General features: G+C 42.7%; 2 protein-coding genes across 2 annotated transcripts; one reads left to right on the top strand and one right to left on the bottom strand.

Moving 5' to 3' along the window:
* The first annotated feature begins 247 nt into the window (after positions 1 to 247).
* Positions 248 to 5,623, top strand: glipr2l (GLI pathogenesis-related 2, like). Its single transcript, XM_028579637.1, has 5 exons — positions 248 to 640; positions 1,227 to 1,335; positions 2,603 to 2,706; positions 3,102 to 3,179; positions 4,534 to 5,623. The coding sequence occupies exons 1-5, from the start codon at positions 628 to 630 to the stop codon at positions 4,698 to 4,700; spliced, it is 471 nt and encodes a 156-aa protein (XP_028435438.1). The 5' UTR covers positions 248 to 627; the 3' UTR covers positions 4,701 to 5,623.
* On the bottom strand, positions 5,372 to 18,733 carry nacad (NAC alpha domain containing). The gene is made up of 10 exons (XM_028579636.1): positions 18,413 to 18,733; positions 14,991 to 15,274; positions 9,456 to 14,877; positions 8,940 to 9,188; positions 8,445 to 8,536; positions 7,739 to 7,807; positions 7,474 to 7,620; positions 7,187 to 7,321; positions 6,913 to 7,035; positions 5,372 to 6,312 (listed from the first exon to the last, which is right to left on the bottom strand). Exons 1-10 carry the CDS (start codon positions 18,495 to 18,497, stop codon positions 6,298 to 6,300), a joined length of 6,621 nt encoding a protein of 2,206 aa, XP_028435437.1. The 5' UTR covers positions 18,498 to 18,733; the 3' UTR covers positions 5,372 to 6,297.
* Between the last annotated feature and the right edge of the window lie 1,065 nt (positions 18,734 to 19,798).

Below are 19,798 nucleotides of genomic sequence, written 5' to 3'. Positions count from 1 at the left end.
ATGTTTTGAAAAAGTGAGCATCATGTACAGTACAGTATACACTGTGTGGCCTATCTCAAAGTTTGCTATTGTCTTCTGTCGCACAGCACAACGATGCATCATTACAGTGTGGAGTATGAGAATATAGCCACTGTCCCAGTTACAGTTACTAGGAGTAACATGATGGCTACTGAGTTACAAGAATCTCATAGCCATATATGGGCATGTGTCTCACAGAGATGATGTCACCAACGTCTGCAGGGGCTCCCCTCTCATTTGTGGGAATGTAAAGACAAGGAGTGGGTGTGTACTCTGCAGGTTTAGTTAAATTAAGTGAAACAGAACTTGAGGAAGAAGCATGTTACGAAAGGATCTTTCCAACCAGATACATAGCTAAAGGGGAAGTTTGCTGCTGTTTGTTCAAGGTGGAATGAGACAGCAATTGAAGGAAAGGCCCCCGAAATAACGCCATTGGCAGTTGTTTCAAAGCATCAGCATTAGATAGACAGTAGTAAAGGAAGAAAGAGAGGGGGAGCAAGCAACAGAGAAAAAGAGAGGAGGAGCAAAAAAACAAGACAGGGGAGAGGCTGCTTTCGTTCAGTGCTAAGAGTGTTTCTGATCTTACTGAAGGCTTCCTGTGTCAGCACCATGGGGAAGTCAGGTAAGTGGAAACTGCACCCTGAGAATATTAACTCTTATTGTATCCATTTGGCTGGAGTAAGAACTTGCTTGTTTACTGTGTGTGATTGTGGCTTTGCTATCTTTGAAAAGTAGGACAAGGCAATGCAAACTTGCAAAAGAAAAGACTAAATTATTTTCCTTTCAATGAAATTTTAAAATAGATTTTACTGATCATTAGTTAAGATTCATATTGCAGCATGCTGAGTGGATGCTCTCTGTTAGGCAGCATTGGTATTTGTATTGTTTGTGTGTGGCTATTTCAATGTGCCTATTGTGTAAGCACTCAAGAGATTGTGGTAGGCTACTTATGAAAAGCCCAGTGAGTGATAGGCACCGGGCAGAGAGGGGGGTGATGTGGATGACGTTTTCCTCTCCATCATCTGTCATCGAGTAATACTCACTGTCTGAGGTCAGTCAGTCTTCAGGTGGTGAACTCACACTTCAGCTCGAGTTTGTATTCTGCAGCCATGCACGGATCTTCATGTTGCATCATCACGTGTCCTTTGTCAGATTTCTCTCTCTCTGGCTGCCTAACCCTTCCTGCCTCTCTCCTCTCTGTCTATCAGCCTCAAAGCAGTTTTCCGAGGAGGTGCTGCAGTGCCATAATGAGTTCAGGAGGAAGCACCAGGCTCCTCCAATGAAGCTAAGCAGCAAGTTGAGCAGAGAGGCTACCCGGTGGGTTAATGCACACACCGATTAAATTAGAAACCTAATAAACAAGGACCAAGCATACCAGTCATTGTCAAAATGCTCTGGATAACAGTGACAGCTTCGGCCTAACCTGTCAAATGAAATAACAACAAAATATAATAAGATATCAAGGGTCTTGGTTTGTTTTTATTGTGATTAGCGGTTGTGTTTACAATTTCTTGTTCTGAGTAAATGAAAACTTGATCAGTGCTGTCAGGAAGGAAATAGGCAACTAACTGTCTTGGATAATAGACTTTCAGTCCATTTCCTCAAGCATGCTGATGGTGCAGTATCAACAGTAACATTGATTTGCTAAACAAAGTTTACTGTTATGATAAAAAAAAAAACTTTATTCCTCAGTTGCTTAACTTGAATAATACAGTGTACAGTCTACTTTTAAGTACTGTATTTGCTGTGTAATATCTATGATGGTAAATATTTGAGTTTGCAGATAATCTACCATTTAAAGTGCAGCACAGTTCATTGGAACATGATTAATGGTGCTTTTACCTCTCCCTCTGTGTCAGCTGGCGTTTTTAAAGGCACTTAACAAAATTATGCTATCGGTTTCACCCCTGTTCATTTAAAGCCATCATTCGTTTATTCAGAGCTGCGTGTCTCGAGGATCATTAGCACATTTATAAATAAAGTTAGGATTTAGAACCTAAGCCAACAAAATCAGTAACAAAAGCTCACTGGACTTGTAATTGAAGAGTTTGTCTTTTCATCCAAAAAGCATTATTACTCTTGTGGTGAGGAACACCTGTGGCATTTAACATCTGTGGTTTATCCACACCATATTTTAAATAGAGACATGGTGAATAATTTACCAGGTGTTGAACCTTTTCCTTGTAGTAACACCCCAGATTGTAAATTTGAGTAAATACTGTCACTAAATCAACACTGTGTTGATAAAACCTATAGCTTAGCATGTACACTTTTGTCAATATCAACACAATTACCAAAAGCAATTCAGAGGAATTAGTTTCTGTGCCTGTTTTGCATATTTGCACTAGATTAAACCTTTTGAGGTAAGGATTTGACATTGTTTATCTTGGGGGGTGGAGGACAGCACAGTGCTTTTAAAAACACAAAGCCTTAAGGCTTCTGGGAAGCCTAAATCTAGAGAAGTAAAGAGCTTTGAAGTATGCCACTCACAGTGGAAATCTTTGCGTGCAGGAGTGGATTTTGTTGCAGGATTCAAAGCAATTTCAGCAGTGCTATCCACAACTTTCTTTGTCTCTATCCACAGTTATGCTGAAAGTCTGGCCAGCACACGGATCCTGAAACACAGCGTGGAGTCCAGTAGAGGGAGCTGTGGAGAGAACCTGGCGTGGGCCTCCTATGACCAATCAGGTACCTACAGTATATATACTCATACACTCTTTGTCTACCTCTTGAGATACACATCCATACAATAGTTTAGTCTATGGGGCTTAAAGCAGATTGTCCTACCCTGAAAGTGAACAGCTGGGATGTATTTCCCCTCCACTTGGCTCTGTGTTTGAGAGCTCAGACACCATGAGTCACAGCAGAAATATGTCAGCGCAGGACGGTGTGATTCATAAAACATCTCCAACAGTGCAGCACTGGGTGAGAAAAAGTGCAGCATTGTAAACAACATGTGCCCCAAAAGAGATTTGTAGCTCCAGGGGGAATTCTTCTTATATTGCTGTCATTCTGATCAATATGTACGACACAAGACCAATTTGATTGTCCTTGAAGTAGAGGTTACACTTTGTCCCGTGCAGGAAAGGATGTTACAGACCGCTGGTATGATGAAGTGAAACAGTACAACTTCAACCGTCCTGGATTCTCCTCTGGCACTGGTGAGATTTACACACAAGAGTGTTGCTCGATGGTGTTTTAAGCCCGCAATGTCTCCTTCCAGGCAGCGCTGCGACCGTTGACTTCAAGGCACCTAACCCTAACCTTAACCATAACCATAACCATTGCCTAATCCTAGTGTTTTTAGGGGCTAAAAACACTGATAAACAAGAGTGTCTCTCCTAATTTCTTTCATATTCAGTTGGTGTCATTAGTAATCATCAAGTAATCATTCAAAATGTTCCGATATAAATATACAGTATATAACAATCAATAATATAATTTAGAAAAATTAAAAAAACTGAGAGCATTAGTCGATGCATTGATAATTATTAATAATTAGCAATTTAAATGAAAAATGTGTGTAAAAGTGAATATGTTTGGGTTTTGGACTGGTGGTTGAATAAAACAAGCAATTTGAATATGTCAACTTTGGCTTTGGGAAATTGTGATTGGCATTATAAACTATTTTTTGACAGTTAATATATAAGAAATGTATCAATTAATCAGGGTAATAATCAATGGATCAATCAATACTGAAAAGAATCATTCGTAGAAGCCCTGAAATTAGAACAACATTGCTCATCACATTGAACACCATGGGAAAACTGAATATTCTTTCAAACCTTTTTTTAGTTTAACCTAAATGTGCAAACATTAAATTAAACATCAGTATTATGTAAACCTAAAATCTTCATCTTTGCCCTTACACATTATATCTAACCCTTCTCATATGTTTTCATGTCTTATTGTCTTGTCTCATCTCTCCTTGTGTTTCTTTCCCAATGCATTTATCTCTATGTATTTATTTCTTGCTCTGTTTCTCTTTGTCATTTTCTGTTTGCACATTGTCAGTTTCTCTGTCTTGGTTGATCATGTTTACCCAGGCATGGGCAAGGTTGTTGTTATTCCCCTGCTGATATCACACCTCAGTCAGTGTGTGACTGTCTGAGTCAGTGACCAGCCATGGGGGAAATCAAGGTCCTCTGTATCACTTCTCAGCCTCCATGTCATTTCAAGTCTGACCTAATACCTCCAGATAGTTTCCCATAGCCCCAGACTCTAGTGTGCATAAGTTTGTGTAACTTAATCACACATGAAGCTGATCACTCCTAGGACACATCACAATGATTCACATTGATTCATATAAAGTTGCCTGATAGAGAAAGAAAATAAGAAAGAGTACAGGTTGGTTTAGGACTGATGAGTGAGACAGGAATTAAGATTCCTTTGTCTGTAAATATTTAGAGGAACTGCACTCAGCTTCAACCATGTCCTAACAGTCTTGTTTTTTTTCCACAGATTTTTCTGCCTTTAATTTCTTTATATTTTTGTCTCATTTAACTCACCACCTAGGTCATTTCACGGCAATGGTGTGGAAGAGCAGTAATAAGTTGGGTGTTGGTAAGGCTACTGCATCAGACGGTTCATCCTTCGTGGTGGCCAGATACTTCCCCGCTGGAAATATCACTAACCAGGGACACTTTGAAAACAACGTCCTCCCAGCTAAATCCACCACCTAACGATGTCTCGATCCCCAACACTTGACTCAAGCCCAAAGGCATTTATTCCATTTTCCAGGAGAGTTTGAAGTTGTCTGCCTGCACTGAAGGATGAAGGATACTCAGGAGAGCACCACATCTTGCCTAGTAGAGATCCATACTATCTTGTATAGATTTTTTTTTAAAGATGAAATGCACTCAGGCTTCCAGTCCTGTTTGTCATTTGAAAAAAGGCCTGTGTTTGATACAGTGTTCAGAATGAAGAAAGCACTACTGTCTGACATTGCTAACAAAACATTTTCAGTAACCATTTGGATTGTTTAATCTTGATTTTGATGGTCATTTACATTGCCTCTGACAGTATTTCATTCATTAATGTCAATGTTTTTTTATTTTTACACACTGAAATACATCATCGCCTCACATCCGTATTTGTTAAGTTATTCAAAGGGACAGGCTTTATGCATTTACACGTGGAGTCATTGCTTGTAATTCAAAGCTGATGACTCAGCATGTGTGGTATGTGTTTGTGTTATTGCAACTACTTGTCAAAGCCAACCCTGCAGTCCTAGGTATGTTTTGTACTCTAATCAGTTTTCTACAATAAAGTTGATAGATGGTCAGAAATGCAGTTGGCATCTGTCTGGGTACACTTGTGTCATCTGTATTGTGTAATATTATAAGAGAGTAAGAAACTGAACAAAATGAGAGTTTAATTTCATGACACATTCACTTAAACTTAAAAAAAGGTGATAGCACATGTGAGTCTGGCACATTGGGCTGGCAAAGTGTAACTTTATGGAGTATGATTAATATAGGAACATTTTAGACAATGTAAGCAGTTGTAATATGTAAACACTGATTAATGAGCTTTTTTCTGAGGTTGGTATTAAAGGGTCTGAATAATTGTGAGACTTACATAAATCTTCTGGGTCCAAAAACGATTTAGCAGTGCAAAGTATTCCTTTAATATCTGCAGGCTGCTTCTGCAAAAACATTACATGTAAAGCAATTATATGTAATGGTAATATTACAATGCGGTATTCTTGCAATGCTTCCTTTAAAAAGCCATTACATTTTCATGTTTTTGTTTTTGTCTTGCCTATTTCAGAATCCACCCAGCCATTGGCATCTGCCACACATGAACAACATGATGATATAACCCCTTTCACATTAAAAGCCCAATGAGAAAATGTTTTAACAATATAAATGATTTTTTTCATGTGAAGACCTTTTGTGTGTTCTTCATTTGCTCACACTTAAAAATATAGGGCTATTAACCCCTAACACCAGCATCAATAAAACAATAGCTTAGACTATGTTGTTACAATTGACAATGAATTGATAGATTTTACTTTAGGAAAAAAGTTTTAATAGGCCTTGTGAGTTTGCAAAATGTGAAGGACTGTGCTGCTCCTAATGTTAAAACAAGTTACAAGCCATCTGCTATCTTTTCAGTAAAAGCAATCTTACAATGCAGCCCCAGCCCACGCAGGAACAAACTTTATTTAGCAGATATTAGGGATGCAACATACAGTAGCAGCGATACAGAAGAGTCAGTGGCGTTTAGACTGTATAGGCTGGAGGAGGGGGTCAGGAGTCATATCGTCCTCACCACTCACATGGTCAGCTCCTATGTGGAAAAGGGAGAGAAAGACAGAAGAAGACAAAAAGAGAAAAGAGATTCAAAGAAGAATGGTACAGTTGGTAAAAATTAAATATGAATCATTATAATTAAATAAAACTGAGTTGAAAACAAAGCTGATTTTCCTTCATTAAATTAGAATACAAAACGGTCTTCACTACTAATGAAAAGAAGACACTCTATATGCCACACTGCTTAGAAAAAAATACAATTCTCTGGGATAATCAGAATGAGATGCTCTGTTTTTACTTAGCCAACCTTCGCCATTAATATTAAGACAGTTTCATCTTGCTTTCCACCCCCAAAAAAAGCAACTGCGTCACTTAGGCAACTCAGTTATCTCAGTGTGAGTTGTTGCCGCCACCTAGTGGGCATCAAATTGCATTGATGACCTACAGAACAGTAGAGGTTGCTTAGTTACTGAGGAGAAACTCTACTTGTCATTTGTCCTCTGCTCTTTGTTCTTTACCCCCCCCAATGCACTCCCCGCTCACTGGCTATGACTCATTATTTTGTTCACCATCTGCCCTCCCTCTACCCTCTCACGCTTCCTCTTTCACTACCTCCTTCCCCCTCCTTCCTCCTCACCATGATAGCATTCACAATGTCATTCTTGTTGTGTTTCAGTGCTCGGACTGCCTTGGCTCGTGACACATTGGCCTGAGCCATCACCAGCTCGATATCCCTCTGCTCAAGACCTCCCTCATCCACCTGATGTATAGAAAGTGAGAGAGAGAGAGAGAGAGAGAGAGAGAGAGAGATAGTTAACAACAGAATAAAAGATTATAGAACGCTACAACATACTGTACTGACATTAATAATTTGATAGGTGTTCAGAAACAACAGTTTAGACCGAAAGTACCTCTTCTTCCTCCTCTTCACTCTCTTCCTTGATGGTGAGGCTGGGTGGGACAGGTGGGGCCAAGGGAGAAGAGGTTACAGGCACCTTGAATTTCTCTGCAGCTGCTTTGTGAGCCTGCTGAGATAGGTCCTCAATCTGAGAGAGGAGAGGAGAGGAGAGGAGAGGAGAGGAGGGAGAGGAGAGGAGAGGAGAGGAGAGGAGAGGAGAGGAGAGGAGAGGTTGAGAGACAATACAATACATGAACTGAAGCTTGAATATCTAAGAAAGAAAGAGAAAGAAAGACTTACCTTTGCCTCTCCAAATACAATGTAAATGTCAGATGCTGGGCTTTTGAACACATCTGGTCTGCTGATGACAAACAAGATACTCTTGGACTTCCTAATGGTAATTCTGGTCACACCATGGACTGGCTTTAGACCAAGTTTAGACATGGCCTTTAATACACATACAGCAGCAGAGAGAGTGAAAGAGAAAATAACACAAATGAAACACTGGTGTAATATACACTCCACTTGATATATTAAAATACTTTTATACAGCCAGTAGTCAGACCTTGCGGGCCTTCTTCTCACTGCGGCTCTGTTTTGGTCTGTTTAGCCCTTCATCTGCAAAGGAGACAGACTGTAGGAAAAAAAACATATATTAATTACTTCTAAAATCTAGGACATTTTCATAAAGTAGTTTCGCTAATGTGCTAATTTGCCATCTGTCAATTTTAATAATATCACCAAAAGTGACTCATCTTGTAAACAATTTTGCTTTCTCTTGCACACACAGGAAGCAATGCATTTTATGTTCATAGCAACAACAGTAAGAGCAATTTGTTTAAAATACAAAAAAATACAAATGTATCATAACTAGCATGACCTCCCATGGCTAAAAAAAGAAGATGACTGAAAATATAAAGCTGGTTGGGCAATATCAGGTAATATCTGGGAAGTGCAAAAATTAGCTTATATACCATGACTCCTTATATACAGAAGGACAAATCATGTTTTATGTTCTTCTCAGCTTTAATTGTAGCATCAAGCTCTCCCCATAACATGCATTCAAGTTTTCAGTATTTAAGCAGTTTCCTCCTGATTTCAAAATCATTGTGTCGGGATCTTGAAAAAACAAGTTTCAATCCCAATGTTACATGTTATGAAATAATATTAGAAAATACTTGTTACAAAAGAGGTTAAAAAATATATAGGTAACTCTGTACAGGGAAAAAGAGAAAAAAATGGTTTCCAAAAAGTAGCATGAACAGTCTCACCTGGGGCTCTGATGGTCTCAGTGGCTCTGACTCCTCTAGCTCAGGCACTGACCCCTCACTCTCAGACTCATTACAGGAAGCTAATATGGAACCTACACAAGAACATATCCAACACACATTCAAGTACATGTAAGTGAAGGATACCATATTCTATGGCCATAGAAATAATCTCCATAGTAGAAGTAATAAGGGCATTAGTGACTCATTAGTGCTATGCTGATGAGCATTCATTTTTTTTAATTCCCAAAGGTCATTTAATCAACATCAGGGAATTTAATTAGGCTATGGAGAATTCATTTCATTATATCTCCATACCATGTGATTTTTATATTATAATAACATTGTCCTCCTCCTAATTACATAACATTATTGGCAACGCACTCTTCATCCATAAATCAAAAAGTCAACTATACCATGCAGAGAATGTATGTCTTGTGTGTATGTCTTGAAAGCATAGAAAAATAAATGTTGCATAGGAGGTCAGAAACAACTCACAATTGTTTTGGAAAGAAAGGTCGATCTCTTCTGCAATCTTGTGGCTGTGGTTGATTGGACAGCCTGACTGTCTGTCGGGTATTTGGTGGGCAGAGAAAGGCTGTATTTCCCGCTGATTGGATGGACAAGACTCTCTCTGCATAGCTCCATTCCGGTTTCCTGCCACTCCTCTGGCCTGGGATCTGTGACCACGTCGAGGCATTCCACCATCATCCTCACTGTCTGTCTCCTCCTTAGCCAAACTGGGATCTTACAGGGCAAACAGCAAATAGATCATATTTGTATTAGGTAGCTCTCATTTGACTTTGTTTTAACAAACATTCTGCTTATTTTGTATTGCTTCAAACCAACAAACCAGGGAAATATAGTGACTGTTTTTCTTTTTTGATAACAATCCCAATTTGCAAAGCACCCTTTTATTGTTACCAGAACTGACTGTAACAAAGAGGATAAAGGATTCCTCAGTATGTATTGCACTGTGCTATCAATCTAACAAGCCATCATTTTTATACTCACCTCTGCACCTGTCTTGTGTGGTCCATGTGCAACCTTGCTTGATTTGTTTGTGAGGCTGGATGTTGAGATTAGGCTGAGACTGGGGATGGAAAATAGAGTCTGGAACACCTGCTGAATCGAGAGTCTCAGACACTGGTGAAGTTGACTCCTGGGTAGGCTGGGACAGGCTTAACACCATGGCAGTGGAGAATGAGGGCGAAGAGACACTTGTGGTAGAAGTAGTTGATGCAGAAAGGACAACAGTGACCTCTTGGAGGTTGTTGTGAGGAAGAAATTGGGGATCAAGGGCTTCTTGTTTCTGGGGGGAGGTAGAGCAAAGCGGTGGGGTGGTGTGGCACATGGACTGTGAAGGCTGTTGCTGGGCTGAGGGGACAGGTTGGGATTCCTGCACAGGTGTGGGAAGATCATCCTCTGGCTCTGTTAAGGAACATGGTAGAGGGGAGGAAGAGGAAACAGGTGATGGCGAGGAAGACAGTGGAGTCACAGAGTATGATAAGGTATCATGGGTAGGTGGGATTTGGCCAGCATCTATGTTGTTATCATTAATATCCACTGTGATTCCTCTCTGACTATCAGACAGGGGTCTGTTATCAAGCACTTCCTGTTCCTGACGTAATTCTTGGTTAATTGCTAAGACAACATTGAGGTTGTCTGTGGTATGTGTGGTAGATTTGCAGAGTCCATGGATAGGAATTTTGACCTCAGGACTGGGACTGTTATCCCCCTGTATCTGTGAACCAAACTCATCTTTGTTTGTCCCAGACGTTTTCTGTTGACAGTCCGACGATGAAGCTTTGTTGTTTGCCTTTTGGCCTGTCTTAGTTTTAGAACTGTCTGTGTCCCCTTTTGACCATCCATCTGCTGTGGTATTTAATGGAACAGAGGGTTTCTTTGGATCATCAACAGATTCAGGGCTAGAGTCACCATGATTGCCTTTCTGGGATGCCCTGTGTTTGTTCTGCTTCCCTCTCCTCCCTTTCTTAGCAGCAATTGTTTTTTCTGTGCAAAGTTCCCCTTTAGGGGTGTGACACGGAAAGTGCTCTGGGACATTCTGTGCAGGAGAGGTTTTTCTTTCCTTTTTGTTCTTCCTGTCCTTTTCCTCACCTCTCTTTTTTGCTTTCTCTTCTGCTTTTTCTTCCTCGTCTTTTACCCCTGAGTTACTAACAACACATTGCTGTCCTCGAAAGGCATCTGTAGTCTTTGGTTCATCAACAAGTCTGTCAGTCACAGGACTGACATCAACTTTTCTTTGGCCTTCAGTCGGAGGCTTCACCATCTCTGGTTCTGACTGGGAACCCGTATTTTCCATCTTGTCTTGCCAAGCTCTACTTGGTCTGGTTTCGTTAGATTTACATTTAGGAGTAAAGGAACCAAATGATCCGTGTAGCAAAGAAAATGCTGTATTACTCTCTGGAGTGATTGTCTGACACTCTGGTCTAGTATGACATCTTGACTTGGCTTTATCTGGTGAACTGAGATGCTGGTTTGTTACAGCTTTGTTCATGTGAGTTTCAACTAATGGCACTGAGATGCTACAGGCATCTTCCTTTGAGGATGGTGCCTGTGTTGTGTCTGATGCCTGGTTTATGGAGCTGTCTTTTTGTTCCCCTTCATCTGGAATTGTGTCAGAAACCTGAGGTGGCATCTCCTCAAGTGGAATATTAGACACAGACTCTCTAACACTGACACTCACACTCTGGGGTCGCACTTCCTCTGATAGAGCATTCAGACTTTCACACATGGCTACTTCCAAGGAGTCAAAGGCAGAGTCATTGTTATTGTTAGAATTCTTCCAAGTGTCTTGTATTTGTGTGTGCGTGTTATCTCCATCATTGTCTGGATTTAGATTACTGACATCATCCTCCGGAAATCTGGAGCTTCCATCCTCCCCTCCGCCTGCTTCTGAGATCTCCTCAATGGACTTCCAGCTAGCCAAGTTGGACTCAGAAGTTCCCTCTCCTACTAATTCTTCATCCGCCATCTGGTCCCTCTTTCCACACAGACTGTTGTTGTCTTCCTCATCCAGAACAGAACCCAGAACGTTGTCATAATTTTCACACACTTCCACAGCCGTCTGTGTGCTTTGGCCCTCTGTGTCACACATGAGCAGACTCTCATACCTCTTCCCCAGAGACAGGGAGAGGTACTCCCCTGCTCCCCACACACCAAACCCAGCCCCTGATCCTAATCCTAGACCGAACCCCAGCTCCATTCTGTCATCACACCACGCCCCAGCTCCAGGACGCATCTCCCTGCTCCCGCCCCTGCTGTCTGTTTCTGAGTTTTCCCTTTTGGGCGAGATGGCAAGGGGATAGTGTGGGGATCCAACAGCTCCCAGCACCCCTTCATCAGTACTCAGGGTGTTTTCTCTCAGGTTCTCCTGGGCAGAGTCACCAGGGGTCAGGGCCAGATTGTCAGCAAGTTCTGAGATGACCTCTGGAGAGGCAGAAACAGGGATATTACTGGGGTTGGGACTAGGTTCTTTGGGGCAGGAGAGAAGAAGAACACCTTTATTCAAGTCATTGGTGGCAGAATCAACGCTTCTACACTCCACACTCATAGACTCAGCTGAAGTATTCCCATTCCTTTGGTCAAGCTCAATGTCAGACTCCCTGTGAATACTTGTCCTACATGTGTCCTCTGCCCCTCCAGGCACATCTGATTTATTGGAGAAAAACTTTGATAATACAAGTCTACTTGCTCCTACAGCCCTGTGGCTTTCTGGCTGATAATGACGAGGCTTGATGAGCAATTTGAAAGAGTCTCTTTCTGGTTTTTCTGGGGAGTCCCCGCCTGAATAATCATTGCTCTCTTGCAAATCATCATCTTTCATCTCGGGATTTTCCTCAGCCAATTCTTCTGGAAGAACTGAACTGTTAAGGTCTGCCATCTCCTGTGCAGAAGCGGCAGAAGGAGGAGAGTTGTGGAACTCAGCAGCAGGGTCAGGTGGAACATAAATGACAACAGTAGTGGTGGAAGGGTTCACATGAGAGCTGTCTTTAGGGTGCTCAAGAGGGTTGGAAGAACCAGAGATATCCATCATCTCACTTTCACTCCCACTTTCGTCCACGTTGCTGGAGAACTCTGGTTGACAAGAAATAGCTTCTGAAGGACCGAATGGTGTCTGGTGATCCACTGGTTTGTCTGTGCTCATGTGCATGTGCAAAGGTTTTGTCTGATCTATTCCACTGGTAGATTCCAGTTCAGGTTCATCCAGGGGTGTAGGTTTATCCAGAGCAATGGATTCAGAAAGACAGGTCATTTTGGGGGGATCCACAACTTTGTCTGTTGTCAGTTGTGTGTGCGAAGGTTCAGTTTGACCTGTTCCAGTGGTAGGCCCCTGTTCAGGTTCTGTTTGGACTTCAGTTAGATCAAGTGCATCCATTGGTGTGGGTTCTATTGATTGTGCATGCCTCTCAGTGCTGTATAGACGTTCATCTTCCTCCCCATTATAGGAGGCAGAATCTAATGAGTCATCTGTATCGTCTTGGAAACAGAAGGCTTCATCCAACCCCTCATTGATAGATGTCTCTGAAAGTGAATGAAGGAAGGATGCTGAGCTGTCCTCCTCTGTAGGATCCTGCACTGCTTTGTGATCACACTTCTCATCAGCCTCTTCTTGCTCTTCTTCTTCCTCCTCTTCTACCACTTTAACTTCTACCTTAGCTTCCTCACCTGCCTCATCATGCTCTTCACCATCATCATCTTCATTATTTTTATCATTGTCACCACCGTCAGCAGAGCCATTAGCATTGCCATCACCATCGTCATCATAATCATAATCATCATCATCATCATCATCATCATCCTCTTCTTCATCATCATCGTCATCTTCGACATCTGCCTCCTCCTCTCCTGCTGCATAAGCATTAACATCCTTCCCTTCATTGATGTCATTACCTTCTCCGATATCATTCTCATCCTCTGTGGGGAAGAGGGTGATTTCCATTGAATCAGCCTTAAAGATAAGGCTGGTGTGGAGGGGAAAGGAGATGAGAGAGGCAGGGATCATCATTTCCTCCACTGGTATATCATCAGCACAGGCTGCCTGGGAGAGCATGAAAGAACTGGGTCCGAACATACCAAAGGCTCCAGGACAGAAGGCATCCAGGGGGCTGACAGGTGAGTCAGGGCTAAGGCTAGATGAGGCCATGGTCATGCTCTCTGTGTCAGGAGTCAAGGCAGTGGAGGGTAGTTCTGGGTGATCATCCATCTGTCCATAATGTTCCTCTGATACACATGCCTCCAGATGAAGTTTCAGGCCTGTCTGCAAGGCCCTGGAGTACCCTGCTCTCCCTGCACTAGTCTCTTCCAGTGGGCAGAGTGAGCTTTCAGACTCTCCCCCCTCTTCCTGGGAGTCAGTGCTACGGCTGCTACTGCTCCTTAAAGGAGATGTATTGTCAGTCACCCAGCAAGGACGACAACTTTCTCTGGAAATCTTAATCTCTTCCTCTTTTGGAGCCTCTTCCTCCTCAAGGATCACTGTCCCTGTTATACCCATCCGTGAATTCATGACAAAATCATCAGGACGGTACAGGCAGAAGCCTCCTGCCTTTTCCTCCTCCCGTTCTGGACATGCTCGTCCCTTTTCCTCCGCAACTTCATCTCCAATCTCCGATAAGGAGCCCACAAAGCAAGCAGGGGCCTCCTGTGCTTCTTCTGTGAGGAGCAGGTTAGGAGAAGTGGAGGGGGAGGTTGAAGATGTGTAAGAGGAGGTCCAGCTGCCTCCCTCTGCTGTGATATAAGAGCCAGAGGGAGAGGTGAGAGGGGAACAGAGGTCCTCGCTATCTGAGGGAGAGCTTGGGGAGAGTGGGCAGACTGGAGAACCAGGATATGAATGATGTTTAAGGTGCAAAGAACGGGAGGCCATCTTGATTGGGGTGGAAGGAGCAGTATAGTATAGGTCAGGGTCAAGAGATGAGGGCACACCCACTCGTAGTGGGTCAACAGCATAGGCTGGCTCAGAGAAGGACAAAGCAACTGGACAGACAAGCTCAGAAAAAGAAAGGGAAGGCACTTCGTCTTGAGAAAGTTTTTGACCCTCTTCCTGGCTGTCTTTCAAATTGTCATCTGTTCTGATTGGCTCTGCGGAGAAAGAAGAAGGAAATAGGGGGTTCTGAAAAGGGGAAGGGAGTGTGATTGGGGGCTGCACAGGGTCTTTTTGCTGATCCTGCTGTTTTTGAGGGATTTGGGCTTGGTTTTCCTCTTTGCTGGTTTCCAACTGGGTCTCTTTTGCTTGTGACTGAGGACCTGAAAAGCTTGGAATAGCTGGCAAAGGGATAGCCTGACCACTTGGCTCAACCATGGGTTTTCTTTTCTGGATCTCTGTTGTTTTGAGCAGTGTCTCTTGACCCATCACCACCCTTGTGTCAATGGTTTGTGGCTCTTGATAGTCACTCTCAACCTCAGAACCAGTCAGGACCTGGGAAAACAAATTATACATACATAATAAAGTTCATATCAGCATACCAATAAAATGTGTCTGGTGGCATATCTTCTGTAAAATTGCAAACATCCAACATACAAAACACACACCTTGATTCTCTCCATCTTAACAGGGACATGGCGGCCACAAGGTCCATGACCACCTAACTTTCCAGACAGTCTCTGTGTGTTGTTGCGATGGTCAGAGCCTTCAGGTTGAGGTCGTGGAGTACCAGAGGAGCTAGGTGTTGCATGAAATATCCGTGGTCCAAATGGAGAGGTGCATGCTGGGAGTAGCTTCTGAGGAGTACTGGGCGAAGGGCTAGAACCACTGTCACTAGGGGAGGAGCCACTGTCACTAGGGGTGGAGTCAGTAGACTGGTGTCTAGTCATGTCTGAAAAACAGAGGTGGGGGGGATGTAAAACAACAGTTTAAATAAAAGGAAGGAGCAGTTGCTTCAAACTTTTAAATTAAGGAAACTGTCTACTTTGGTATATTTATGGTAAATTTTAACTGTAGTAAGGAATTAACAAAGAAGTGAGATCAATCTCTCGCCGACTGAATTATCTCAGAAACACAATACTAGACATAATGTGGAAGGCTACGCCTCCTTGCTTGTACAAGAATATACTTTTTAATCTCTTCAGTTGAACTTTTCTTCTCCCACACATTCAGAGAGAGCTCCAAAAATATCACCAAAATGCCAGTCAGTAGATTATCCAAATATCCCTCAGCTCTGTGTGCAGATGGCTTTGGAGAGCAAAGAAATCACCAAGAATGAAAAACATAGAAAGATATGAATAGGCTGTTTTGGATGTTTTTTTTTTAAAGCTATTAAACCTGCCTGTAGTGTTCCACCATAAGGTTAGACTCAAAACATGAAAAACAATGCTTCTACACTACAATATCTTATTTTACATCTCCAAGTTTCTCTGTCTCTCTTTCTCTTTCTGTATCAACATGCACAATTGCACAATTATCCAGAGGCAAACAAACTCAAGTCATTGAATTATGGTGTTCTCTGTCCTCTTGGCCTTCTAGGCCATTCTATCATCTTCATAACTGTCATAAGGAATGGAGAAATCACTGAGATGAAATGACAGAAAAAAAAGCTCCAACTGCTTATCTTTAACGATTTTGTTATGTCAGATTGATTACCATAACACAAAAGTATACATTTACTGAAATATCTATGAAAGATGCACTATAAGCCTCTTTTTCAATAGCACACATGGAGGGAACAGAACCTTAATTTGCTTTAACTGGGCCATTGCCATGGTGACCTTAGTCCACATGCTGATAGGCCATTATAACACACAAGTGGCTTAGCTCCAGATATCACTTACTAATTCACTCATTCTATAGCCCTTCCTTTGTCTCATTTCCTCAAAATTACTCTATAAACCCTTTTTGTATTATATAAAGCTATTCTCCTTGTTTCACTTTTTGACTCTCTCGCCTCCATGTTCTTTTTTTTTCTGCACATAGTATATCTCCTCCCTTGCTGCTCTCCTGCCCTGCCTGTGGTGGTGGCAGATGCAATCATCAGCACTTAGCAGCCTTGCCTGATTGCTGCCCCAATTACAAGCTTTTGGTGTGTTTGCGTGCGTGCTGAGTCATTTGTCAGAGACTAAAACCTGCCACTAATCGGAAAGATGCACAGTTAAGCACGTACAAAAGCCAACTCCTGCTCTACACTTACATGTGAACCCAGTCTCACAGCAGTTCATTATTTCCTCCTGCATTGTCTAATAAAAAGGCCAGGCCTAGCTTCAGTAGCAATATGCACAGGCAAACAAGAAACAATGTTTAATATATATCTGACTTATAGAAAATCAAGCAAAACAACAACTACTTTGAACACATTAAGAAATACTGTATATTGGCATTAGAATCAAATGTAAGAACTGTACATTGTTGGAGCTTCTGTTTTGCTAGGCTGCTAAATAAGCCAGTGACATGTATTATTTATGCTGGCAGTCTCCGTCTCTTAGCTGCAGATTCACTAACAGTCTGTAGATGTCTGCCTCTCTTCCCCTCCTTGGCCCGGCCTGCAAGTCTTCTCTGGGAGAAGGCAGTGAAATCGAGTACCTGGCTTGCCGTAGGATGAGCAGGCCACAGCAAGCTGTGCAGACTGGAGCTGCGTCACAGAGGCTGCAGCGCTGGCCTGTCAGCCCCAAGGGGAGTCTCTATTTCATCTACTGCTCTGATAAAGCCTTGCAGCAGAGACACCCTAATAGTCTCATATGCTTCTTTGTCTCTCTACATAAGAAACCCCCTCTTTAGTCATAATCAAGCCTCTAACCTCTCTTTTTTTCATCAAGTATGTACCAAAATACAAGTTGCAATTCGCTTTCCTCCCTCCCCTCCCAAGATTCAGGCCAAGAAGGCTTAAAATAATTCCAAGCCAATGAACAGATCAGGGCAATGATAAAGTTAGAGCAGGAACATTTCCAAAATAGCAAACCACTGTAAACTACTTCCAGCAGAGAGGAGGCAGGGCGTTTCTGTAATAGCGATTAAGGTTATCCATCATGACTGTCAGACGTTTACTACAGTATACTCTACTCGCTAGCTAGCTAGCTATAGCCTATTATGTGCAATAACTGTAAATGACACAGTAGTCACAAGACTTTGTTCCAATGACGACACTCTCACTCTTACCATTATTGCCTGGCTGTAAATAAGGTGACACAATCTTGACCCTCCCAATCTCTCATCTGCACTGACACAACATTATCCTATCTCTCTCTCCCTATTCTCATTTTACTTATTTCATAATTTCACAACGTCCGATACACAGCAGCAATGTGAGCAATAGATTTATGACAAAAGCTCTTGTGCTTGTGTGGTTTGTGTGTTCCTACAGAGTGCTGCCATGCTGCTGTGTCATGTTCCTGCTGAGGTTGGGGGAAGGGAGGAGCCACTCTACGCTTACAGATTGCAAAATTGCTGGGGAGATGTGGATGCAGATGGGGTGGCGCCAGGGTTAAAGATGGGGCAGCTGGATGAGGGATATGGGGTGAGGAGGTTACGGTAGGGGAAGATGGGTATGGTGGCTGGAGGGAGGACAATTACACAAAGCTTTTTGAAGTCATTTAGACAAGAGAATGTTTGTTAATAGGGATTTGAGCTGGACTGGGAGTTGACAGTTCTGGGGTGGAGGCTGCTAATAGCTGGGAGCTGGAAGGGGAGACAACATGCGGTTAAGTAAGGAGGTTAACATGCAGCTGTATCACAGCTTAATCAGACTGCATATGTCAACAGACAGACAGAAATGACCCAAGCAGTTTCAAGCAGATAGTATTTACCTAACAGTCTCTTACACGTTCACTAGTCCAGTCTATATGTGCCATATGCTTTTTATCCTGCTAACTCTCCCCTCCTCGCCCCAATCTATTTAACACTATCTAATTGCTCTGCAATTCCCTCATCCGCTCTCCTCGAAATATGTCCTTGTCTGTGTTCGATCGCATCTACCTGTTTAATTACCTCATTCTCCCTTCTCCATCCCCAACCCCAGATGTCCTACCTGGTCCAGGGAGCCCTGTCTCCTCAGCTCCATGCTCAGGATGCTTGTCGGTGGGGACAGTTCTGTGAGAGCTCTCCCCTGGCATGCTTCTTGCTGGCTCTCTTTAGCTCTGACGCAACAATAAACCACACAGCCGGAACAGACAAGGTGAACAGGGAGAGGGAGTGAGAGAGTGAGAGTGACAGTGGAGAGGGAGAAAGAAGAAGGGGAGGGGGGACCTGAATGCTCAGCGACCCAACACTCAGTTCTTCCCTGCAGCACGTGTCTAAGTGTGTGTGTGTGTGTGTGTGTGTGTGTGTGTGTGTGTGTGTGTGTGTGTGTGTGTGTGTGTGTGTATGTTTGTGTTTGAGACAGAATGAGACAGACAGACAGAGAGAGAAAGAGTGAGAGTGAGAGATGGGAGTATACACTGGTCTCTCTCTCTGTGGTGCAGCACAGTGATGCTGTTGTTGTGGGCGTGTGTTTTAGAGCCTCATGATCTGAATGTGTGTGTGTGTGTGTGTGTGTGTGTGTGTGTGTGTGTGTGTGTGTGTGTGTGTGTGTGTGTGTGTGTGTGTAGGTTCTGAGAGAGAGCTGCAGTATCCTCTCCCCAATTCCTTCTTTCCTCCCTTCCTCTCTCCCATCCTTCCACCCTGTATCTCGCTCCCTCTTCTCTGCCCCTCCTCCTCTTTCAGCCAAGCTATGACTGGATCTTGTGGGATGATGTCAGCAGATTTCCACTGCTCTCTCAGTGCTGCCCTCAACCTTGAAGGAAAGGACCAGTACTGCAAAAACAAGAGGAAAATGGAGAAATTGAGCAAAGGAGTTGGATTCAAAGAAAACAAAACCAACAGAGGCAAGGAGAAACAGAAAGCACAGACAATTAAAAGGGCTGAAACAAAACCTACAAGTATACTGCTAATTATACCATCTGCCTCCTGCTCTGATTGCATCTCCAAGGAATCAACAAGGAGACATTTTCCCCCGAGGGCAAGCTATAGCATCTGTTTCTGCTCTCCATCTTAACCACACCTCTCCAGCACTATTGCTTCATCTCCTGTCTTTACTCTACTTTTATAAATATACAGTGAGGGTTAAATAGATAGAAAGAGAGAGAGGGGGTGGCAGCACTGAGGCAAATGATCAGCAGTGGTAGTTTCCATGGCAACCTAAAAGTTCCCATGATAACAAGCCAGCTCAGCAGAAGTGCTGCTTTAATGGATAATGTCTAATAGCCTCCGTGCAACACGGTTGACCTTAACAAATATAGCTGCTGATAGACTTACAGCTTAAAAGAAGTTAGTGAGATCTCTACTTAAATTATCATCTGCAGGTCTCCTGTTCACTGCAGCATTTCTCAGGTATCAGTCAAAATCAGAGCAGGAACAATATGTTTTACCAATACTG

Source organism: Perca flavescens, chromosome 6, assembly GCF_004354835.1.
Source record: "Perca flavescens isolate YP-PL-M2 chromosome 6, PFLA_1.0, whole genome shotgun sequence".
Taxonomy (NCBI): domain Eukaryota; kingdom Metazoa; phylum Chordata; class Actinopteri; order Perciformes; family Percidae; genus Perca; species Perca flavescens.
This window is presented reverse-complemented; position numbering and strand designations above follow the sequence as displayed.